General features: G+C 36.9%; 1 protein-coding gene across 2 annotated transcripts; it reads left to right on the top strand.

The window, feature by feature from the left end:
* The first annotated feature begins 1743 nt into the window (after positions 1-1743).
* LOC103699814 (K(+) efflux antiporter 5) lies at positions 1744-24188 on the top strand. 2 transcript variants are annotated; one of them, XM_008781819.4, is made up of 19 exons: positions 1744-2250; positions 4012-4055; positions 8265-8369; positions 8504-8565; positions 8735-8810; positions 8952-9026; positions 15440-15511; positions 15624-15707; positions 15828-15896; positions 16000-16077; positions 16752-16840; positions 17130-17226; positions 18261-18314; positions 20350-20445; positions 21691-21879; positions 21983-22060; positions 22938-22982; positions 23072-23167; positions 23636-24188. In XM_008781819.4, the coding sequence occupies exons 1-19, from the start codon at positions 2013-2015 to the stop codon at positions 23675-23677; spliced, it is 1689 nt and encodes a 562-aa protein (XP_008780041.2). In that variant the 5' UTR covers positions 1744-2012; the 3' UTR covers positions 23678-24188. The 2 variants fall into 2 exon arrangements, with proteins under 2 accessions (XP_008780041.2, XP_038978399.1); XM_039122471.1 differs by having other exon boundaries at positions 1904-2250; positions 4012-4059.
* Positions 24189-25527: the final 1339 nt, after the last annotated feature.

Raw genomic sequence — 25527 nt, 5'->3', positions numbered from 1 at the left:
GAAAATCAGGTTGGGCTTAGGCTGGGTTGTATTATTTAAGCTTTTGATTCGAATACAATACAACCTAAATCAGGTTGACTTTTTTAGATTCAGGCCAAAGTAGATGTACTTTGGCACATGTTGACTTAAAAGACACGTTGGGTTTGGTTGAGTTTGGTTTGATCCACCCCAAGTCTACGAAATATCTTTTTTTTTCCAAAGCCGCATGGTTGATGTATTGGAGGAGGAATTTGATTCTACAAAGTCATGTTTGAATTTATAGTGGAAAATCTATATGTGGAGGGTGCAAATGTATAATAAAATGTATATGTGCAGGGTGCAAATGTATAATAGTCGTAAACATAGTTGCAGTCAATTTGGAAAGCATTTTTGGTTACCGGTGATTTCAAGAAAGTTACTAAAAAAAATAAAGAAAATTTTACATCTTGAATTTTATCTACTTAATAACAAGTTGAGATATAGACATGAGGTTACAAATCTTTTTTTCATGCGACTAAATGTACTTGCAATTATCATTTTCTTAAGTCTTACTTCTAAGAATATTTTGACAAAATTGCAGGTTAGATGTACTCAATTGAAGTTTTCTTCTATTCCTTGTCCTTTCACTAGGTCCATGATGTTTGGTAGGCATCACTATCTTATTTTTTATATCTATCAGGTTCAGGTTCAAAAGCTCCATTACTTGGACTGATGCATATATCATTAAATAGGATGAATTCTCAAGTATAGCATAGTCAAACAAAGGAGCATTAGTTTTATGTAGAAGAAAAAATAAAATGAAATAAAAAAGGGCATCTATGTAGATTTTTTTTTTTTTTTTTTTGTGCACAACATTGTTTGAATTGTAAATTGAGACGTGCACTTGTCACAACAAGCATGGATGAAATATACAATATACACGCTCACATTAATTGAATAAGTACAAACAATAACCAATAACTAAGGACATATTATACCCAATAAGAAAAAAGTTTTTTGGTAATCGGCGCCCATCTTAGTATATACTGCAAGAATAAAAAGCATTTTGGGATTCAAAATAAACAAAAGAAATTCCCACCATATTCCTTCAAAAGAAAAGTATAAGAAAGCACATTTATGCAAACTATTTAGTTTTGCCCAAAGACATTTACATTTTGACACTTAAATATTCAAAAAATTGCAATTCAAAAACATTAACTGCATCTCCTTGTAGGGACTGCATTGAATTATACTAAAAAATTATAAATATCTTGCAAAAATACATTTATCTTATTTTAATAGAGTAAATAATCTTTAGTGTAAATTATTTTTTTTTATCAAGATGAGGTCTATAAATGCACTGATCTAGATGTAATAAATGCTTACCAAAATCCTTATTTCGTTGTTTCGCAAAAAAAAAAAAAAATTCTATAGACCTCAAGTATGCAAATTTTAATCCAATTGGATCCTAATCAACAAGCAACTAAAATTAACTCAAGATTTTGAAGCTAGCTCCACGAACCTAGACTTGACTTGGAACTCATCCTGATGGACCTGGTCCACCAATTGGGTTTAGATCTAGGTCTAAATGCTGACCTCTAAATCTCATTCTAATTGAACCCATTCTGATGTAACCAAAAAAAAAAAAATTCCATTCTAAATGAACCCGGGTCAATCTTTGCCCCGAGCCAATCCTAATGAACTTGCAGCTTAACGGTCCCTTTCACTCGGGCGCGCTGATCGACGAACATACCCCGCGAGCACACCGGGCCATCCTGTAACACCATCACAGACCGTCCAACCGGTGGATCCCGGCGGAAGCCTTCGACCTGAACAGGTTACCTACCGATGACAGGAAGGCGTTGGAGCCTCCAGCCTTCTTGCCGTCGCACCAAAACGCCATCGCGCTCTCCTCTCCTCTCCTCTCCTCCCTGTTCCTCCTCCGACTCCAAACCCTCCTCCCTTGCTTCTCTCCTCCTAATGCTTCCTTCCGTTCCCCAGATCCCTTTGCTCTCCTACGCCGATCGCCGCCGGTAGATCCCGTTTCCGATCCGATGGCCGCCGGGATGGATCCGGCCTGGGGAGTTCGCAGATTGCTCGTCTTCCTAGTCTTGATGTCGTCATGCACGAGGGTTCACGTCGCCGCGAGGCCGGACAAGGAAACCAGAGAGAAATTCTACGGAGAGCTCGCCAAGGGGGCGTCGCACAACAGCTCTGGGAAGGGAAGCTTCGCCGATATGTTCGATCGCGTGCTCGATAAGGAGTTCTCGGACGCTGATGATGCGTCTGAAGGTAGGGGGATTTAAATATTTTTTCTCATTTTCATCAAGAACCTCCGAATGTGGCCTTTTGTCTTTGTTGATGGCTTCAAGATTCCGAAAATAGGGTTTTGTGCGATCTTTGGACATAAGTTTGATACCAAGATTTTTTAAAAAGCTGACCAGATGCGGAATATATATATATATATATATATATATATATATATATATATAGAAGTAACATTTGCTTCAAGAGGATTAGTAGGTGATTAGGGGAAGGATGGAGGTCGGAATTGAAATTTAACATATGAATATGAGGCCATGGGATTAGAAACTAGTTTCACTACTGCTAGTAAACTTCCATTCTTGTTTTTATTGGCTTCTAGGTTCACATTGTTCAGATTGTTAACTGCCTGCTTTTAGAGTATTTTCTTATCTGTGTTACTTTTTGAAAGTATAGATTTTTGTTCTTTGTGTTGAGAAATTCTGCAAAGTTGATTGGTCTGTTTTTTGACCTCTGCTGTTACTAGCAATAGAAATAACAATGTCATATTTTTATTAGGATGTTGCGACATTAGTATATAGTCAAGGTCTTCAGGACGTGGTCGGGTCTCCGAAACTCATCCGCGTGGGAGAAAAGAAGAAAAAAAGGAAAGAAAGAAAGATGAAGAAAAGGAAAAGTGAAAGGAAATAAAAATAAAAAAGAAAGAAAGAATGGAAGGGAGAAGAAAAAGAATGGAAGGAAAGAAGGAAGAAAGGAACGACAAAGAAGAAAAATGAAAGATAGGGAGGGATATGAAAATGAAAGAAGAAGAAAAAGGAAATCAAGGAAGGTAAGGAAAAAGGGAGTAAAGAAGGAATGAAGTAAAGAAAGAAGAACAAGAAAGAAAGAAAAAGAAAGGAAAGGAATGGAAAAAAGAAGGGGAAAGAAAAAGAAAAAGAAAGGAAAGAAGAAGGAGAGCGAGATGAAGCATACCTATGGGACACGCGATCGGGACTATCGCTGGGCCGGAGCGGGACAGTTGGACGTCCCATTCCATGATGAAACCGGGTCACCCCCTTCCTACGAGATTTAAAACCTTGAGTATAGTTATTTAGAAGGAGAGACTCTTATGTCTTAACATAAGAACACTATTTTGAATAGAAATTTTTTAACTCGAGCTAAATTTTATTTTCAGTGCTCAAAGCTGTTATCTACTAATGATTATTCTTCCATCAGAAATTTATTTCTTGTCAACTATGGAAACTTTGTTTAAGTCTGAATAAGTGTGGTTACATACTTGATTATGAAATGACAGGTATACAAAAAGGTCTTTCCTATTTAAGAACTTAAATGGAAAAGTGTTTTTTGAGAAAGACTCTTAGAAAAAGCAGAAGCAACAGCAAATACTGAGATTTAGAAGCCCATTTAAAGTAACTTGATTTTTTGGAGTGTCTCTATGTGGATCTGCTAGTCTTATATTCTAAATCGTTTGTTATTACAAGTGAAGGAAAATGAACTTTTGTGAGAAAGCAAATCTCGGGTAATTTTCTTCACTTTTGTATGAAACAGGGTATTTTTAGACCACACTTGTATTTGTGATGCATGATACACTCTGCTACTCCATCTTGCATCATTGAACTCATAACTTTATGCTGATGCATTTGAGCTTGACCTTAGCACTACCATGTCCTGTCTTTATCATATCAGCATATCTACCGACTGCAGTTTGTACTTAGATCATGTTTTTTTGTTATATCGTTTCTTGTTATAGATTTTGTAGTGCTGATGTGCTGATTTTCAAATGTTTGTCAGGAACTGATAAAAATAGCTTCAATAACAGCGTAGCAGAAAATCAAGTAGGTGTGACTTTCCCCTTATCCCCCCTATTTACTTGTATTTTTGTTGCCAAAGCTTTGTAATGTAGAAAGTAAGTTGTTTATATTCTTCATGATCTCAAGACATTCCAGCATGATGTAATTCTAAAAGTTTAAAGATTGAAAGGATATTGCATCATGATCTTAAGGACTGCAACGATCAATACATTTCTGGTATTACTTGGTCTAACCATATTAATCCAAACTGTTTTTCATATATGTGGAAAAAATGGAAATTAATGAATTTCATCTGCAGAATGGAAAGCAAAAGTACACTTGAAAAAGACAAGGCATGCTCAATCAAAATTGTACTTATAAAGGGTATCAACCAGCACATCGGTGTTTTATAATACCTGCATTTATTGTGGCCATACACTTTCTTTCACTATTCTCTGTGGAACAATGTTTCATGAAGAAAGTGACCATCTAGTTTTCTTTTTCAGAATATGCTACAGAAAGTTCTTAATGGTAGCTTGCAAGCACAAGAATTGACCAAACGATAATCTTTTTTTTTTTTGCCCACAGTTGCATGTATCTCCCTGTGACCTACTTTATAACGTGTTAGCACTTACTAATTTTAAGGAATAGTCATATCCATCACTGGCTCCATGTTGGCATTATGAGTACTTTACAATGTTCTATTTTCCATGATTTTGACCAATTGATTAGTTATTCAAATTGTGCAAGGAATCATAAAACTTCAAAATCCTTCTTGTCAGTGGCTCCATGTTGGTATTACAGTACTTGACGATGTTCTATTTTCCATGATTTTGACCAATTGATTAGTTATTCAAATTGTGCAGGGAATCATAAAACTTCAAAATCCTTCTTGTGTTGATCACTGCTTTTTTCATAGTTTTTATAAATATTCAGTCTGAGGAAAAATATGAAATAGTCCGGCGCATCCTTATATCTCAAGGGACTCTTTCTTAACCTCAAAAACCAGTGCATAAAATTCACTTGATATATTTTTTACAAATTCCCTATCAAGGATAAGGGTGACCCATGAATTTCAAGTTCGCACACGTGGTGTATGAGTAAGTCAAAGTGCAATTTATGCTTCTTTGTTTTATGATGGTTGTAACAGGTAAGGTTTTTTTTTTTTTTGGATATGGCTGCTACTATAAGTCGATGATATGAGCTCGGGCTTGTTTCCTTTAATTAATGTAGCACTTGCTTGCATGACTATGATGCGACTAGGAGAGAAATGAGTGGAATGGCTAGGTTCCCTATCTTGATATGTTCAGTTTAAGAGTCCAAATCCATCAGGGATTGGCTACCTCATGTTTTCTAGTTCTCTTTTTCAAATTCTTAGAGGACAAGCAATAGCAAAACCTGTAAATATGTAGTGCCCTAGAGGCCATATATCCAAGTAGTCAATATAATAAAATCAACCTAGTGGCTTTTGGAGGTTTTGCCTATCTTGGTATTAGAACACCAATCTTGTGCTACACCATGTTTCGAGTGATTTTTGGGGTAAATAATTGATGATCCAGAGTTGCAACTTGAGAATAGGCTTGAATCAAGGCTTGAAGCAAAGGCTTAATTTATTCAAGGACTTCCTTCTATCAACCCTTCAGGCTTATAACTCAAGCCTTTGACTAACCTTAGTAAGATCTTTGTGAATCAACTACAACATTGGTCACCATTGCGATTAAGCCAATTGAACAAAAAATGGAACACTTGCAAGATCCATGCTTTGATGCACAAATCAAGGTTTACCGTATCGGTGCGTACAACTTTATACCATGCGTACCGGGTTCCGAATCGAGACTCGGTACAGGAGGTGTCTCAAGTCTTAGTGCACCGAACTGACCTAAGTATTGCCACTTTAACAGCATAGTACCGGTACGAGGTCTGGCATCGAGATGGCAAACCTTGATAGAAAGTATAGATGTCAAATCATCTAGCAATCTTAAAGTCAATATCTCACGTGCAAAAGGGAATCCAAACCAACGTTGGTAGTTTTTCCGGAGAGATATCACAAGTACAAAGGTATGAGTCTCATCATGCTGCTCTAATGAGAAAAGAGTTTGTTAAAGGCCTAATGATTCCGGCTGAGCTCCTTGAGTATGAAAATATGAATGGTAAACTTGTTCTGGTTGTCCAAATTTCTATGGTGATTGAATTTTTGATTGGTATTTTTTCGTAAGTGGGCATGGTTATAAGATTCATCATGAGAGAACCATGATAGTGACAGTTTTTAGTTGCAAGACTGCTGAAGGATCGGTTTGATGCAAAAGATGGTCAGTTTGTTGCATTAAGCAAAGTTTGACCATGAGGATTAGGTCATTTTGAAGGGGGAAGGAATGGTACATCCTATAATGATATCCTAATTTAGGATTGATTTGGTGTAGGAGTCTAGTTAGGAGTCCCAGTCCATTTGGTGATTGGCTATCTCAGTTTGCTTTTTCTAATTATTGTAGGACAATTAATGGTGAACCCTATGAATATGTAGAGGCCACATTTTCAAGCAGTCATTGTAATAAAATAGCCTCCATGCTTTTGGAGGTCTTGATCCCCTTGAAATGGTTGAGTACTTCTTCCTGCTATTATCTCTTATTTTTTCTTTCTTTTTCTATTTATTGTAGGACAAGTAATGGTAAATTCTGTGAATATGTACTGCCCTAGAGGCCACAATTTCGAGCAATCACTTTAATAGGATTGCCTACATGCTTTTGGAGGTCTCGATCCCCTTGAAATGGTTGAATATTTCTTCCTACTATTATATCTTATTTTCTCTTTATTTTTGGTTGAAATAGCATTGATTGGGAATTGGGTTCTTATTAGGATAAGAAATGGTTTACCATTTGGCATCATATGCTTTTCTTGAAGGTACCTATGAGAGTTCATTATTTTCAAGGGAAGGAAGGTGATAACTGAAGTTTCAAAAGTATATATCTTAAGCTTACTTTTCAAAAATTAGGTCCCTATAAATTATTCAATTTAATTTACGAGCGAAGTGCTTATACCTGTGTCATCTTGCTGCAAGCTGAAATCGTGGAGAAAAAAGTTATAAAGATGCTATTATCCATCCTAAAAGTCCTTGTAGAAGCTAATTCTTCAAAGAACACCTGCTAGGACCAATTCAATAAGAACTAGGTGGATGAAGCAGACACATGCTTTGAAGTGTTGCGTGATTGTCTGAGATTAAAAAGGGGGAAAACCTATGAGCATAATTAATAAGAGTAGCATTGCCGAGATTGGTATACCAAATTGGAAGAGAGTAGTTAGAAATGGATGCATTAGACAAGCCGTAGGTAGTGCAAAAATAAAAAATGGATGGAGAACTAGTTTTGTTTGTAAGTCACCGTGAACAATGACAAGACGAGGCCTCCGTAAGGAGAATGTTGCAGAAATACAGATATACATGTAAGGGTAGAGAAAAAGAAACCCTATCAATTTTTTAATGGGCATTCAGAAAATGTATATGGTAAAGCCAGCAGATGGAGAGTGTAGCTCTTGGTAGGTGTGAATGGCTGAAACTGATTTTACATGGTCTGTTATGAGCATGTCATTTCTTAGAAAACAAAATCCTCTTTAACTTTTGAGCGATCCCGATTAAGCATGCGTATGTGGGATTTATCTGGTTACATTTCTTGCGATTTCATGAACATCATTTATACAAATAATTTTCTTGAAGAAGATATCTACTAGTCCAAATAAGGGGATTTTCCATCCATTTAGTTCACTTATACCTAACCTTAGCTCTGAATGGCTTAGATTTTTTCTACCGATTCACTGATTTTTTTTCTCTTTTTGCATATTACACTATCATATGCCTCTATTAAATACTGAACACCCCCCTTATGCATATTCTCAAATCAAGCCAAATAAGCTTGTGCTCTATTCTCTTCAACACCCTCTGGCTTTACTTGCAAATATGCATTAGGTTAGGGGGGTGTAGTAGGCAAAAGTTCTCCTTTTAATTTAATCTTATCCCTCCATAAATAACACATACTTGTACTTTCTCAATTTTCTGTCATATGCAAATTATTTTAAGAAAATATATCACATGTTTGCACAAATCGTGACCTAGCCAACTACCTTGTGTATCTGCAATATTATGTTGGTTGCACTATGAACCTTGTATATCGCTATCTTCTCACGATATTCAATTTTTGGACCAGTCCATGGTTTGACTTCTGATATTACCAATTGAGCCATGCATTAACATTTTGTGCTTTTCAGGCTGTTTTGGAGACTGTAGCTATTATTACTCATGACAAGGCAAAAAAAAATGATACTCTGGAAAATGAGGGTTCTGATGACATGACGACCTTGATAGACAGAAAGGTCTGCTGATTTCGTATTTAGCTCACTGTAGATAAGCACATTTCATTAATAATTTTATGCTTAAGGTGTCTTGCTTCCGAGTTATGAATTTTCTGAAGAATTTTTGCTTTGCTTGCCTCTTCATTTTGTGGCAGGACAATGTATTTGTGATGTCGAATCGTAAATCAAAATATCCAGTGCTTCAAGTAGATTTAAGGTCGATATGATTAATTTTATTGCGTGGGCTCAATCTGATTTATATATCTAGCATATATCTTACTGTGTTTTCCTAATAAAGATTTTGGTGATGATACTTTCTTGGGTAACATTGTTTAACATTTTCACCACTGATTTAAGCCTTGTTTTGTGACAACGCATACTTGCAGGTTGATTTCTGATCTGGTGGTTGTGATTGTTTCAGCTACCATTGGTGGTATTACCTTTTCCTGCTTGGGACAGCCAGTAAGTACTCATATGATATCCTTGAATCATGATTTTATCTCATTGCTGAATGCTGGGAAGTCATTTCAATAATGATTCTGTTATTTTCACAGTGCTATTCCTTTAAAGGTTTAGTATTAACTTTATAATTATGATTGCAAGGTCATTGTTGGTTACCTTCTTGCGGGATCTCTAATTGGTCCAGGGGGCCTGAACTTCATCAGTGAAATTGTGCAGGTAATTTTTTAACCATTTATCAGTGATTTCTTTTGTTTGTTTCTGGTTCAACTGCATGCTTTTGAGCTTTCATCCGTGCATAAAAACTCTATTCCTAATATTCACTGGTCTTTGCCTTAATCAAGTCCAATTGAGTGATCCTTCCAAATTTTCCAGTAGTGAATCTGTATCATCCTCTGGATGTGGTAAAACGTTGAAAATAATTAAAAAAGCAGCATAGTAGCCAAGTCTATCTTTACATATACATAAAAGGCACAATCTTTTAAATTTGTTATATTGGTTAGATGTTCATATGCTTCTGTGGTTGGTGTGCTTACATGCGCATCTTAAATGGATTATATGTTAAGATCTTGCATAATAAATATGGAATATATCTTATTCAATTGCCATTTATTGAAAGAGATAAGTAAATCGACAATGTCTCAATGAGGTTATGATACCAACAACATTGTGCTTTCTTTGTAGAATGCTAGATAAGTAATATGTAAGAAGTCAATTTTTCTTATGGAAAAATGATGGATCCCGCTATTTGGGTAGCCATCGACTGCGTGGTCGACACGTGGAACGCAGCGCCGGGTTCGCAGGAGGAAGAAGATCACGCAGCGATGGGGCCGGGAGCGAGAGGAAGCACGATGACGGGCCATGCACGTGGGTTCGTCGCTAGCAGGAAGTTCGTGAAACTGGGAGCGGAAGCCATGCACGCAGACTTGGCACGAAGTCGTGGGCGTGGGAAGCGGTTCGATGCCATGCACGCAGGTTCGGCACGACGTCGTGGACGTGGGACGAGGAGCAGGGGCGGCCCAATGCATTTTGGGGCCTAAGGCGAACTCACTAAAGAGGATTTTTTTTTAATAATAAATTTTTTTAATAAGTATAAAATACTATAAAAATTTATTTAAAAATAATTCGTCTAACTTTTTGAGATGCAAAATTACTAATCAAACTTTTGTACTCAAAATTCATTAAAATATCATTTTCAATTGATAATATAGCTAAGGCAGTGCCGAACTCGATGGTGGGAGGCGGTGCCGAACTCGATGGTGGGAAGCGGTGCCGGAGACTGACTAGCCAAGTAGATGAAGCCAAGTTAACTAGCCGAGTAACTAAGTTACTAGCTAAGCAAGCCAACTAGTCAAGTAGGCAAGTAGCCAACAAATGGACAATCAACAAGACAATAGTGTTACAAACACCAAGTGGGCCAAGGCCCAAGTCCCATGCTCTCTCTGTCTCTAGACTCTGCGTCTTAATTTATGAACCGTTCCTTCTTGGATACCCAGTAAACGGGCTAAGATCTTTAATATCAGAAAATCTATATGTATTTGATAAGCAGAAAAAAAACTTATGGAACTTAAAGGACTCAATAATTGAAAAACAGATAAGAATATCTCATATTATTTCTGTTTGGATGGAAGATCCCCAGAGAGCACCTGCTGAAAACTTTTTATTTTTCTTCAAAAGAAAATCACTTCATACCCAACAAAAAAGAAAAACAGAGGAGAAGATAAGCTCTCTACGTTCTGTTCTTTCTTTGTTTTTGTAAAGACTTATCTTCCCTCGTTTCCTTTCTTGTTTAGTTCTTTGACACCATTCCACAAGGAAAATGAAGAGAATGGTAAATACCCGTGAACAGAGAAGACATGGTTTTAAAATAGAGCAATGATGAAGAGAAGTGGAGAAAAACGCAACAAAACTCACACAAATGGATCCTTGGGAGAGTTTCTCCAAAAGCTTCTTATTTCTCCCATTCTTTGGCCTTCTCGTCTCCTTCTTTCTCCTTTACTTTGGCTCGTCGGATCTGAAGTATCACAGCATTCAACAACATTCAACAAGTACCAGAAATCGAACAGAGTCTATCATCAACAGGGAAAAAAAATAAAAACTTAAGATGAGGAAAGAAATAAAGGATTCAAATGCACTCGTAGATGTACCATGATTTCATCAAAAAAAATGCACAAATTTCTCAAGATCCCACTCAAGACCAACCAAAACTCAGAAATCATTGATTATATCACCAAAAAATGCAAGAGACATCATATTATCTGGTGTTTACCTCTCGAATTGAAGCGGAAAATCCTGACAAGGGCCTCAAAGATGAGCACTTTAAATCCTAAATCACGGTGAGAGCACAAGAAAGGCATCAATCCCACAATACTTACCTTGCTTGTGCCTGAATTTGCCCGATCCCTTCCTTTCGAGTGTTGGCAACACCACCACCTTAGTTCTTCTCGCTCCGAGAGGTTCACCTTGCTTGTGGCCGGCCCCCTTCTTGACAATGTGGCACTGGGTGCACTTGGTCTTGAAGATCTTCTCCCCGGCCTTCGGATCACCGGGAGGATCCTCCGCAAATGACGCCATTTGAGATCTAGAGGGTTAGGGTTTGCTTCGCTTCTACATGGCAAAGACCGACTACCGCTCCCCCTTATATGTGTTCGTTGAAATTATTAAAATACCCTTGCTACCTCTTGAAATGGCATTGGTCATCTATTTTATTGTAATAGAAAATTTGAAAAGTTAGGGGTATTTTAGGCATGAATGATGGTTCTGGAAGCTTGGGCCGGGGAAGCGGGGCCTTTCTTTGGGCCGAGGCCTTAGGCGACTGCCTATCTCGCCTAACAGTTGGGCCGGCCCTGACGAGGAGAGGAGATGGATTCTGAATCATTGGGGGGGGGGGGTGCGTGGACGAGGGAGTGGATGAGTGATGGCGAGGAGTTGATAAGTGATGGCTTGAGTCTCTCGTGGGGAGGGGGAGGAAGTATTTAATGGAGTGAACTATCTTGGGATTGATGAATGTGAAGTAGAGTATTTGCCTTGCATGGGTTTTCTCTCACCCAAAGAGAGTTATTTCATTTGAATGTACAATGGTTCGTTCTCACCCGTTGTAGTATACCAATTCTCTCTTTTTCTGTTCGACTCCATCTCTGGTTGGGACCTATCAACTAGTATTAGAGCGGGATGTCTAACAAGAAAAGGATCGAGCGATTGGAGGCCGAGATGGGCGTGGTATAGGAAGAGCTTTGCAGCTTGGACATGCATGTGGAGGGACGCTTTCTGAGGTCCTGGAGGCTATCCGCGGCCTCCAGGTCTCCGTCCAGCAACAACCACTGCTGGAGACGCCAACCTCGTTCCCTCCTTCACCTTAGGGGGAAGGTCATGGGCGTTTGGAGGACCACGCTGGAAACCAACGCCACCCGAGAATGAATTTTTCGCGGTTCATCGGGGACGATTGAGGGAATACCAACAAGAGTTTGAAAAACTAGCCAACCGGGTCCGTGGTTGGCCGCAAGACGTGTTGATTAGAACGTTCGTCAGAGGACTCAAGAAAGAGATTGCAAAGAAGGTACGCATGCGGCAACCCCATTCTTTGCGAGAAGCCATTACGGTTGCTCGAATGTGGGAGGAGAGGTTGGAGCAAAAGCGAAAAGCAGCCCATAGTGGTGGACTTTCGAACCCGTCTACCCCTGCATCGCGGCTTTCCGCTCCAGCACTGATCCGACACATATCATGGGAGGATATGCAGCAACGACGGAAACGAGGACCCTGCTTCAAATGCAATGGGAAGTTCATTCTGAGGCATCAGTGCAAGACTCTACAAGCCTATCTAATAGAAGCAGATCGCGTGGAGGATGTGGAAGGACCCAGCGGGGGCGAAGTCAACCATCACGACGATAGAGCTAGCAACCATTAAAGATTATCATTGGAAAGCGAACCTTGTGGACAAAGTTTTGGCTGAAAAGGGGGAGGGATGATGGATCCCGCTATTTGGGTAGCCATCGACCGCGTGGTCGACACGTGGAATGCAGCGCCGGGTTTGCGAGAGGAAGATCACGCAGTGATGGGGCTGGGAGCGGGAGAAAGCACGACGACGGGCCATGCACGTGGGTTCGTCGCTAGCAGAAAAGTTCGTGAAACTGGGAGCGAAAGCCATGCAAGCAGACTTGGCACGAAGTCGTGGACGTGGGAAGCGGTTCGACGCCATGCACACAGGTTCGGCACGATGTTGTGGACATGGGATGAGGAGAGGAGATGGATTCTGAAGCCGGGGGGGGCGTGGACGAGGGAGTGGATGAGTGATGGGGAGGAGTTGATAAGTGATGGCCCGGATCTCTCGTGGGGAGGGGGAGGAAGTATTTAATGGAGTGAACTGTCTTGGGATTGATGAACGTGAAGTAGAGTATTTGCCTTGCACGGGTTTTCTCTCACCCAAAGAGAGTTATTTCATTTGAGTGTACAATGGTTCGCTTTCACCCGCTGTAGTCTACCAATTCTTTCTCTTCTTCCATTCGACTCCATCTCTGGTTGGGACCTATCAAAAAACTCTTATGAAACTTAGAAATATATAGAAATGAAGAAATAGGCTAATTGGGATGAAGGTGAGTTCCTCCAACACCTGCAACTTTTGTAGATGAACCATCTGTTGATGATATGGATTGAGTATCTAGACCCTGGGGATTGAGTATCTAGAGAACAGACAGTGGGTTACTTAGAGTGCAATTGTGGCTCATGCAGATGATGAAGTCGAAAGTTAGGCTTTTCATTGTTGCTTTGCGCATGATATACTCATTTCTTGGGTAGTTAATTGTATCCTTCATTGATGAATGAGCTGGAGTGCGGGAGACAGGTGGTGTACTATTTGTCAATTCTGTGATCAAGTGAATATGTTTGTTTAGCTTTATGTTTGTTCTCTTGAAGGTCTGAACTCTGAAAAAAAATTCAATTGCATAATTGAGTAGTTGAAAATGCATTTATCTGTTGATTCCTCTCATCCATGGCCACCCTCAGTAGGACCACGACCAGAACCTCCTCTACCATTCCTATTTCTTTGTATCGAGGGCTGTCCTCTTATTCATATAAATTTGTGTAATTCCAAAAGGTGCAATCCTTTGAACTCTGGGGTATATCTCATATAGAGAAGTCATCTCGTTGCTAGTCAAAATAGGCTTGAACGCTCCATATTCAGGTTTAAAACATGAGAAAAACCTTGGCAACCATAAATTCTTCTTTTTGCTTCCTATGTGTCTCAGTATCACTTATAAGTGGCAAATATTTACGAGTCTTCTAGAAACCTTACCAGAGATGAGTAATATTCAGTAATAGGCATATCTTCCTTATCAAATTTGAAAAATCTTTAAAATTAAAATACAGAGAGGCCCCACTCTTATTCGTGTCAGATTAATACATCATCCAAATGAACGCTTTGTCTTCTTTAATGCTGTGAGAACTGATTATTGGAGCTTATTTGTGTTATTCCTGCACATAATAGTAATCTAAAGAGGGTAGAAAATTCGTTTTTCTTTTGTCCTCTAGCCCTAAAGGACAACTCCTAATTGTTGCAATTATATTTTGTCATTTTTTTAGACAGATTTAATAGGCAATCTGATCCGGCATTAGCTCTGACTCCATTCACGCAGAAATCATGTGGAGAATAGCCACCATAACCACTTTCCTGCTGCTGAAATATCGTGGTTGATAATCTGCATGACAAAGCTTAATAAGTAACATTACTGATAGAGAAAGCATTCTATGCCTTCACTTTTGAGGCCAAAGGGGGGAACATTTTCCAGTCTCCACAATGTGATTAAGCTTCCACAAAGCAAATACGCATATCTGACCCATTTATGGGTCATTAACCCCTTTTCTTCTTGTTTATTGACCTAATTTGAAGAGATCTTGAACTTGCTAAGATGTGATGATGCTGATCACACGCAAACAAAGAGAAGAAAAGTGGAAAGACTGTAGATCTGCAATAAATCTTTTGTATTGCATGAAGGGACAAAAGAATCTCAACAAAGGACATAAATGATGACAAATCACTTTACAGGTGATCTGTCAGTGCTAATGGATACGGCCTGAGATCTCAATGTGGATATTCATCCACCACATGTTGCTTACATGCAGAAATCAGCATACGAGAACCCCTTTGAGGAAGAAAATAGTTCTATAATATAATGTTTTTGGTGTTTTATGTGCTATGATTTTCATCTTTGAGATAAAGGTTGTAGGCAAGATCTAAGTAAAGGTAAGTTCTATTGGGGTGACCACTTGTTTTATGCTAAAAAATGAATAGAAACAGTCAAAATGAATAAAATTTGAATTGTAGTTGTTTGTACCAAAATTTTATGTGTATAAGATAGTTGTTTATCTTAGTGGTATGGGTTACTGTTGCTGAAATGAAAAATGACAGCTCCAAAACCTGAGTAATATTTATCATCTTGAAACTGTAGTACTCCATTCTTGTGGCATGTCTGAATGTCTTTTGTTTTACGCCAGTGACATCTGCTTTACTGTTAAAATATTGCTAAATGAACTTTGTTAACTTCACTATAGGTGCTTCTGTCCAGCAATTTTGCACTGAAGTAACATCTGCTATCATTGTATTTAGTGTCATCTTTTGATAATTGCTATTTGCATTCAAGGTTGAAACTGTTGCACAATTTGGTGTGGTCTTTCTCCTTTTTGCATTGGGCCTCGAGTTTTCGTTGACGAAGGTAACTCATATTGAACTGAAACCCTCTGTGATTTGTTGAACATGATAGCAGGAAGTTAATGCATTCAATTGCATTTCACCAGAGCACTTATTCTAGTTTTAATGCCTGTCAGTTAAAAGTTGTTGGGGCTGTTGCTGTTCTGGGAGGGCTACTTCAAATAATTATTTTTATGTTCCTATGTGGCCTAACTGCCATGGTATGACATGATGAATAGTTTCTATGAATCCAGTTGCTGACTAATGCTCAAGGTCACCATTATGCTAATCTGATAGATAACTATTCTCCCTAAAAGCTTTAAATTGTTGACTGCCTGCAGTTATGTGGAGCAAACTTATCAGAGGGCATATTTGTTGGTTCCTTCCTATCAATGTCATCTACTGCAGTGGTGACAATTTCAAGTCTACCCTATATAATTTTGTAGGACAGTTTACTATAGTCTGACCTTCTCCTGTTAGTTCTAATACATTGCACTTAATTTTTATTACCAGGTTTCAAAGTTTTTAGTGGAAAAAAATAGCACAAATGCTCTTCATGGTCAAGTTACAATTGGGACTCTTATTCTTCAGGTTTGGTTTTGCCAGCCATCTTGCTACCAAACAATATTCTAATGGGCTGTAATTTTACCCTTCATTTACATCAATGCTGTTTTCACTAGTTATGCTACTACGATCGTTTCCAACTGTTCCTGTTTGATCAATAACTTTGCTAATGGGCCTCTGAAGAAGTTCATCAGTCATATGGCTCCCATCATTTGATCATGTTATTAGTGGATTCTTTATATGCTTGCAATTATTTGTCCACTTTTTTTTTTAAAGTTATTAGTTGGGTAGATATGAGTAATCATCAAATGCGCTGCACTGATGAATCATGGTTGTATTCTCAAGGCTGTCAGATAACAAAAAATAATGGTTCTCAAAGTATAAAGAATCACATCATGAATTGAAATATGTTTTCCAAGTTCGAAAGCTTAATTGAAGCAAGGTTTTAAGTGCTGGCCCATGCAGATCCATGCCAGTCAATAACAGCACTTGCACAGGGTTGACAGTCACTTTTTCAAAAATTCTTATTTATAAGAAGGATTTTAAGTCTTTTTTTTTTTTCAAAAAAAATGTTGTGTTACTGCTCGCTACATGCATTGGCACGGAACTGGCACATGTGCTCAGTGACCAGCACTATCACCTTCACCAATACCTGAAACCTTTATTCTAATGCACATCTCCATGCTTATGGTTTATTTCAGGATTGTGCTGTGGGTTTACTATTTGCGCTTCTTCCAGTTTTGGGTGGTAGCAGTGGCCTTTTCAGAGGAATAATGTCCATGTCCAAGTTGTAAGAGGATTTATTCTGGCGACTTGATATATTCTACTTTGATCTTAATGGCTTCTACAAAAAACGATTGCAATCTGTAATTACCTTCTGTAATTTTGCAATTAATGTTAATCAATATGAGAAAACTGTTTAGATATTTCATCGAATAAATCATCTCATATCTAAGATTAATTTTTGCAGTGATAATACTCAGATAGGAGGATTTGCAAACACTCATTTTAGCTGATGTTAGTGGTGTTCCATTAATTACACTCTATACTGAAGTACTGAAGACTTCATTCACATGCAGGTTGCTGGTGTTGTCCATGTTCATAACTGCTGCCTCCGTATTGTCTTGGTCTTTTATTCCCCGCTTCTTGAAGCTTATGATCCAGTTGTCATCTCAAGTGAGTGATTATCTATTTATGAATTCAAATTGTTTGGTGAGTTTGGAAGTAGAATACCTGCTTGAAGATGTGTAAGTGAAGTAAATGGAAGTCATACATTTCTATGTTACTTATTTGTTAACAAAATGCTAATATTGCATTTCTGTTTCTTCTTTGAGAAACTACATACGATTTCATGTGATTATAAGGTGAATAGTCTAGACAGAACTGTTTTGGTCTGGAATAAAACCTGAACAGTACCATGCTACACAAGATATCATTGTATTTTCCACCTGTATTTTAATTTATCTGTTTGTTCTGGTTTTCTGGTAATTTTCTGTGCATCATGTTGCTGCAATGTTTATTAGGCCTGTACATTGCTACAAGATCCCCATTGTAAAATATTTCATGTAATTTAGAAACATATTTTGCCTCAACAAGTCTGCATGATATTCGTTGACAAGCGCACTTGAAATTTGTTAGAACAATTTGTCCTGTTTGCAGGATCTTTCCTTGTGTGTATTTCTGCTCAAAGATTAACTGGGCTGTTTAGAAATTGGGCCTTATAATACAACTTGGGAGCATCAAAACTAGAGGAAGCCTACTTAGGATCAAAATGAAGTCCAGTAAAGTATATTCTGTTCATAAGGATCTCTGAGCTTTAATAATGAACGTAGGATGGTGCAATAGAGATTCTTTGATATCTATTGAACTGCCAGTTGTTTGGCTTGTTTAGCAATGTAATGGATCCTTTGGTTCTCATCCTGTTAAATCTAAGAAAAAACACAGTATGGTTCAGTAAAGCTTCTTTGATCCCCATGCAACTTCTGCCAGCTGTTTGGATTGCTTAACAACCAGATTGACTCTCAAGGATTCCTGGTTTTATATTTTCTTCATTTTTATGTTTTAATGTTTATCCATGCAGCACTTCTGACAGAGTTGTGTAGAAATTCTTTCTTAATTGAATTCTTTAAACATACTTCTGCACTTTTTGAGCCTTTTAAATTCAAATTTACAATTCTCTCTCTTAGGTTAATATTCTGCTAATTTTGCAGACAAATGAGCTCTATCAGTTGGCCTCAGTTGCTTTTTGCTTATTGCTAGCTTGGGTAAGTACACACTAATTGTTTCATAGCATCAAGTTTCATAGCTAGATGGCTTCAGTTGATTCAGATTCCTGAGAGTGGAGAGAGAAGAGAGAAAGAAGGCAGATGCATAATGCTTGAGTAGAGGGTGACAAAAAAGATTATGGAGTATTGATTTAGTATATTGGCTAACCTTTTTGCCATTCATTGCATTGTCGTGATGAGGATATGTGCTTATCTCGTAACTCATGCTGCTCTCACTATTTCATTTTGAGGTTATAGACTGCTTCAGGCCCGTGGTGATGATTCTACTCTTTTTGATGATGAATAGTTTATCAACTTTTATATGTTACTCCAAATAATTTTTTTTTGGTTTAGATTTTGGTGGAACCAGGATCTGCCAAACCGGGCTGCCCGGTTCAGGCAGTATCGAGCTGACCCGGTGTGAAACTAGGTCTGTTCGGCATTTCAATTCGGTTCCGGCCCCTATCGGCGGGAACCCCTACTGGACTAGTCGGAACCGGCTGGAACATGCCGGAACCGGCCGGTTTGATGCCAACTTGGTGTGAACCATACCAGCCGGTTCGCACCTTGAACCAGGTTGACTGTATTATTTTATAATTTTCACGTCACTACTTGATTTAAAGATATTTTATGTTGTTCTTTGTAGCATGCAATATCTCACTAATCATTTTATGATTTGTATCATTTTAAAACAATAAAATGCATCATGTAGGTTAAACCGGAATAATAGAAACATCAAAAAAACATCAAAAAAATATCAAGAAAACTTCAAAAAAAAAATTAAATTGGACTTAAAATTATTGAAAAACTTCAAAAAGAGTGGTTACCAATTAAATATTCTTAAAAAGTTAAAAAAAATTGGGCATGCTGGTTCTAAAACCGAACCATACCGGCCGTCAACCGGTATGGGTCCCAATACCGGTTCGGCGGTCCTAGGGTGGAACCTTATTACATTTTTAACAAAATATTATAGTATTTATACTTGTTCCTTCAACCCATTATTGTGCTTTTAGTCTCAAACATCTTTTTTTTTTCAAATCTCACACTTCGTCCTATTTTCTCCTGTTTAACAAACTAAAAATTGGGCATCATGTAGGTTAAACCGGAATAATAGAAACATAAAAAAACATCAAAAAATATCAAGAAAACTTCAAAAAAAAATTAAACTGGACTTAAAATAATTGAAAAACTTCAAAAAGAGTGATTACCAATTAAATATTCTTAAAAAGTTAAAAAAATTGGGCATGCTGGTTCTAAAACCGAACCGTACCGGCCGTCAACCGGTATGGGTCCCGGTACCGGTTCGGCGGTCCTAGGGTGGAACCTTATTACATTCCTAACAAAATATTCTAGTATTTATACTTGTTCCTTCAACCCATTATTGTGCTTTTAGTCTCAAGCATCTTTTTTTTTTCAAATCTCACACTTCGTCCTATTTTCTCCTGTTTAACAAACTAAACCTTTTCTTTTTCTAGTTTTAGAATATAAACATGGTAGCCCTTAACTGATATCGTCAATCAAATCTTGGTATGCTTAGACCTTAAACCCGGGAACGCCATCATGCTAAATCTTTACAAAGGCTTTAGGAACATGAAATCCACAATGTATAGCAAGAAGACAATGATTTGTCAATCTTCATCCTAGTTTTTGTCCCCGGAACTGAATATACTCTAGTCATATATCGTGTTTATTCTTTAAATACTAGCCAATATTCGTTCTAAGCTTTCTTACTATGAGCATGACCTAAAATGAACCTAAAGGATGGTAACCTCTTGAACATAAAAAAGTCAGCACCAGCTCTCTGATTAATATAGTCATTACTTTGTCTTGTTGGAGGGTCCTAGCAAGCTGAAGGATACCAAAGAGCAAGAAAAATAAAATACCTTCCTTTTCTACCTTTGTAACGCAGAGCTAGTTGATTTATCATCTGTCAAATATACTCGATGTTACATGTCCTAATTGTTTTTTAATGCCTAATGGTTATTATGATTATTACCTGCTAATGTACTTTCTGTGGCAAATTCTCTCTCCTCAGTGCAGTGATAAGTTGGGCCTCAGTCTTGAGTTGGGGTCATTTGTTGCTGGAGTCATGATATCCACCACTGACTTTGCACAGCATACTTTGGAACAGGTGAGCTTCTCCTTTGTGTATTGTGTAAAGCCATACCATTCAGATTTGATCTTACTTTAAGATTCTTTTACGTACTCATTACCATTTGATATTTGTTGTTTGTCTTTTTTAATATTTCCCTTGACTTGGCAATTCTTTCTTTCGTTCTATACATCTTTAATTTACTTATTAGTTGTGCAGGAGCACATCCACAGTTGGGGCCATACTGAAATTATCCCTCATTCTTATCTTCTCTTTTGTTAACTCATAAAGAAGGACCAAGAGATGGAACTATAAGGACGTGTTGGGTTTTGTTTCTGCTTTTCAAAAAGTTCTTACGAAATAAGCAAGAAGCTAGGTTTTCTAGCTTAGACTAAAAGCACTATTTTGACCTTTTCTTGTAGAATCACTTCTGGGACAATATTACAAACATCTATTTTTTGTAAAAAAGTACTTCTTTTGCTTTAAAGTTACAAAAGCACCTTCTTTAGGCAACACCAAAACCACCTGAGGAATCAACACTAAGAAATAATTGCTTTGTATTCTTATTATGCACCTTATTGTTAAATCCAGATGCCATAATCTGCAAATAAACTAAAGGACTAGGAACACTTAAAGAAACATAGAAATACCACTTCTTGAGCTCCTCTTAGTATAAACCAACCTCAAACCTCATGACAAGAGGGTGTTGCAATCTTGATATCATTAATTCGCATGGTAATATAGCCCAACTAGGGTTTCTATTTCATCAATAATTTACGCATGTTCCTTGATCATAGTCAAGAGAGAAGAAAATGACTCTTCTATGGGGTTAAAGAAAACTCTATAATGAAATTCAGAGTCTACAATATGATATTGGTGAAAATACTGTCCTATAGTGTTTGTTTTTGTTAAGAAATTTGTTAGGTCCTGTCTAATTTGGATTGTTTAGTATATAGCTTTTTTTGACCTTTGTTCTGGAAAAGTAGTAGGAGTCAGCTATGGCATTGCTCACTTTTCTTTATTCAACTCAGACAAGTATAATTGAAGCATGCTGGTCATAAACATGTTATTATCAGAGATGAATTTTCGAGCTCCTTAGTTAAAGTGAATTGATTAGGTCATATTTAGGGCTGATTGGCAGCAGTTCATTCTTCAACTTGTATGCTTATTTTTTTTGGGGGTAAGTGGACTGTATGCTTTAAACTTGAACATCTTATTATGTTCATTCTGGGTGCACAATACATTATAAGTGATTTTATTTTTATTTGCTTTTCTGCATTGAAGGTGGAAGCAATCCGTAACCTCTTTGCAGCGCTCTTCCTTGCTAGCATTGGCATGCTCATACATGTACACTTTCTGTGGAACCATGTTGACATATTGCTTGCATCTGTCATTTTGGTTGTGATAATTAAAACAGTTGTGGTAACTATGGTGATCAAAGCCTTTGGATACAGCACCAGAACATCATTTCTTGTGAGTATCACTGACAGCACTTTTTGCTTGAACTAATTGCTGATCATATTATGATTCAGGATTCCTATTTGGCCCTTCACATTTACTTTATTTGATCTCAAAGGTGGGTTTGTCGTTAGCTCAAATTGGTGAATTTGCATTTGTTCTCTTGAGTCGTGCCTCAAATCTTCATCTTGTTGAGGTAATTTTTCTCACCCTTGAATGATTATTGAATCTACGAGATACTATATTTTACTTATTGTGTTATTTACTACTACATGTTTAGATTTTCTTTTTTAGATAATGGATTCTTAGGTCATGAATGTAAATATAACATTTTATTTATTTTAAAAGTTAAACATTCACCAAACATAACTTTGTAATGAAGTACCTGGACATCCTTAATATGCAAAAGGTGAACTTGGGAGCAGAAGCTTTAGATAATTTTGACTCAGACAAATGTTTTCTGAAAATTTATATTCATATGGCTATGCAGGTTGTTTTTGGATAATTCCATGATTTGCTTGTCTTTTGAAATTAAGTCCTAATTTTGTGATATTAGGGGTCTAGTTATTCAATGAAATTACACACAAACATCCTAAAATTACAAATTTGAAATTTTCTATCAGCTTTATTATCTGATTTTTCTCCTTTTTTTCAAATTTATATTTTTTTTTAAAAATCTGATAACCTTTTAAAAAAAAACCAAGATTTGGAATTTAAAATTTTAAACATGGAATATAATAAAATCATGATTATGAAATTATAAGCCTCCAAAGATTGCCTTAATCCTTGTCTGTTTTTGATCCTTCATGTTTTATTATCTCTACACTGAAATAACATGATAGACATTGTATGATACAGCATCTTCGAGCTGCTGTAATTTCTGTTTGTACATGGTTCTATGTGATTTTCATAAGATTTATGCACACATCTCTTCCTATGGTCACTTTGATATTAGCCTTGATTCGATATGTTATTTATTTAAGCTTTTAACTTTTTCTTCTTATGCATGTTTTCTAGCTAGTCCTTTGGTCTCTCAGACTAGGATTCTACTTACTGTAATTTCTGTTATACAGGGGAAAATGTATCTTCTGCTTCTGGGAACGACAGCTCTTAGTTTGGTATCTTTCTTCCACATCAACACACCTATTTGACTGGCGACATTTGTTCTCAAGGTTTATAATTATTTTCTGTTTTCCATTTGCTATAGGTAACCACTCCTCTAGTGTTCAAACTAATACCTGCTATGATGCATCTTGGCATTCTCATGCACTGGTTTCCTGCAGAGAGCAACGTGCAGAATGAGGTGCGTTCACTTGCTTTCTGTTATACTTTGAATATTAAGGTGTGGATGTATTCACTTGCTGGTATGTGTTATTTTGTGGCCAATAAACTTATTTACTGATCTAAAACCAAAACTGGGCTGTTTACATTACCTTCTTGTGAAACTTGAGAAGTTCAAGAATTGATAAGTTCATAATATTTCCTGGTTTTCTAGATGGTGTAGTAGGAAGTGGACAATGGCAAGGACCATGAATTTTATCATTATCCATATATTCATTATATCTAGTATGTTATGTGTTTGGAATTGAACTTCTGAAAGCATTGAAATGTCGAACTATGTAAGGTATCATGTTTTCATAAAATACTATCAATTTTTTTCTTTTAGGAACCTGTTTTAAAACGCTTTGTTGTGACTGAGATACTGAACAAATTATGTATTTGCCTGATGGTCATTCATGTCTAAAGTTGCCTTGTTTCTTCATATTTTCAGGATAAAGCCACCGTGCTTGAAGCATACAACAGAGCACTCTGATATCAGCTTCATGCAGTAGTGTCTCATTCAACTGAAGCCCTTATTAATATCCAATTCTCCAAGCAGCAATTTCACACACCAGGAATTTTGACTTTCCTCACGGTTTCAAGGAAATTCTTTAAGTGATAGGTAGAGAAGGTCCAAGCGCCTGATGAATCTAAGCGTGGCGATTGTAAACTAGAATTAGCTGCGACATATTTGAATTGTAAATATGCCAAATGGGCTGACAATATAAAACATTGTTTCTTGCAGCAAAGTGAGAGTTTGAAATTTAGTTCGAATTGGTACAGGAGGGATTTACAGGGGAAATATGGGTTTTAGTCCTTTGTGAGGGAGATGGTATATCAGGCCATCAAACTCATTTGGCGTTCTGTAGGCATGCGATGAACGAGTGATTCTTAAAAGAGCGATGTCTTAGCTGTAGTAGCAGCGGAAGCTCGTTTTATGAATCTTTTTCCTACTAATCTTGAATGTCATTTTCAAACAATTTAATAAATCTCACCTTCGTTCATTTGTGATCAAAACGTGGTATTTTTGGTGCCAGCAATCAGTCTGTTGGATTGCAATAGATATCCTCATGTCATAAATTTCGTTCTTGTGAGTGAGCCTTTGAAATTTTGATCTTTGTTTTAGTGCGCGTGTTTTGAGTACGCTGTATTTTTACATTTTTTACTAAAAAAGAGAGCTTTTTGTTTGTAAGCTAGATTATAAGCTGCACATTAAATCTTTGAAAAAGGATTCAAGTTGAATCCACGTTAGAACAATGCTGAGCAATTCAAAACAGAAGTCCTAATTGTTCAAGATAATCTTTATTACAAAAGAATGTTTAGAAACGGAAATTCATGAAGTTTATTGGGCTTCCCTCTATGTATCAAGTGGTGGATTGTACTAACAATATGATATTATATTTTACTACAATTTTATTATCAAAAGCTAGCGAATTTAATTTCAAATATGCATTAAGATGTCTAGATAATAATCAACAAAATTTTTGTGCATTCTGTAATATATTTTATTGTAATATGCAATTAATATTATTTATTTTGTACTCGATATATAAGTGAGGGATCATCAAAATATATAAATATTTTTGTTTCTGCACATTCTATTATAATGTAGATCACCTTTGATGTTATGGATCGTAGTTTGCATGATCCACAATTTATTTGGAAATCTTCAAATTACTTTATCAAATATCTAATGTAAGGTGTATAATCTAACTCTTTGTTTATTTGTATTATGAAAATCATTGCTCCTATAGGTCTATAATTGAAAAAATGTCACCAACTCCTCTGGTGTGTTTATGCCTGAGACATGTTCATTCGTCCGCGTTTCTGCACTCCATATTTTGTATCAAGCATATTTCCTCACCCTACCTTTCCTTACTCCACGTCAGTTTCTCCGTGTGGCTATTTACCACAATTTCAGAAGTTTGAATCCTTTTCCTAATAAATATTATTATTTATATAAATTTTATTTTTATTTAAAATAAAATAACTTGTTATTGGATGTACTATATCCTTGTAATATTGTGATTGACACTATGCTTCTGTCTGTTTACTTAGAATGATTACTACTGTATATGTTCTTAGATGCATTTTTGCAGCACTATTAAGACAGTCCATTTTAACACCATTATATGGTCATAAAGGATGCTTACTCTCAATTTAAAATTTTAGTAAAGTAGGAGCCCTCTCTATTAGATATAGCTAAAATAGAGGCTTGTGCTAAGCTCTCCATTTATCACGTGGACGCCTTTATAGATAATGCTATTAATATACTTCTTTATTTTAGATAATAAGCAAGGCTTGTATATATCGATAATTTATTTTGGATAATAAAGAGGGTTT

This window comes from Phoenix dactylifera, chromosome 2 (assembly GCF_009389715.1).
Source record: "Phoenix dactylifera cultivar Barhee BC4 chromosome 2, palm_55x_up_171113_PBpolish2nd_filt_p, whole genome shotgun sequence".
Taxonomy (NCBI): domain Eukaryota; kingdom Viridiplantae; phylum Streptophyta; class Magnoliopsida; order Arecales; family Arecaceae; genus Phoenix; species Phoenix dactylifera.
This window is presented reverse-complemented; position numbering and strand designations above follow the sequence as displayed.

Bases quoted from the DNA above. Each gene is read 5' to 3' on its own strand.
- LOC103699814 (XM_008781819.4), top strand. From the start codon at position 2,013: ATGGCCGCCGGGATGGATCCGGCCTGGGGAGTTCGCAGATTGCTCGTC. The intron at 16,078-16,751 runs GTTTGGTTTTGC...GGTTTATTTCAG, and splicing joins TTGGGACTCTTATTCTTCAG to GATTGTGCTGTGGGTTTACT. The intron at 17,227-18,260 runs GTGAGTGATTAT...CTAATTTTGCAG, and splicing joins TGATCCAGTTGTCATCTCAA to ACAAATGAGCTCTATCAGTT.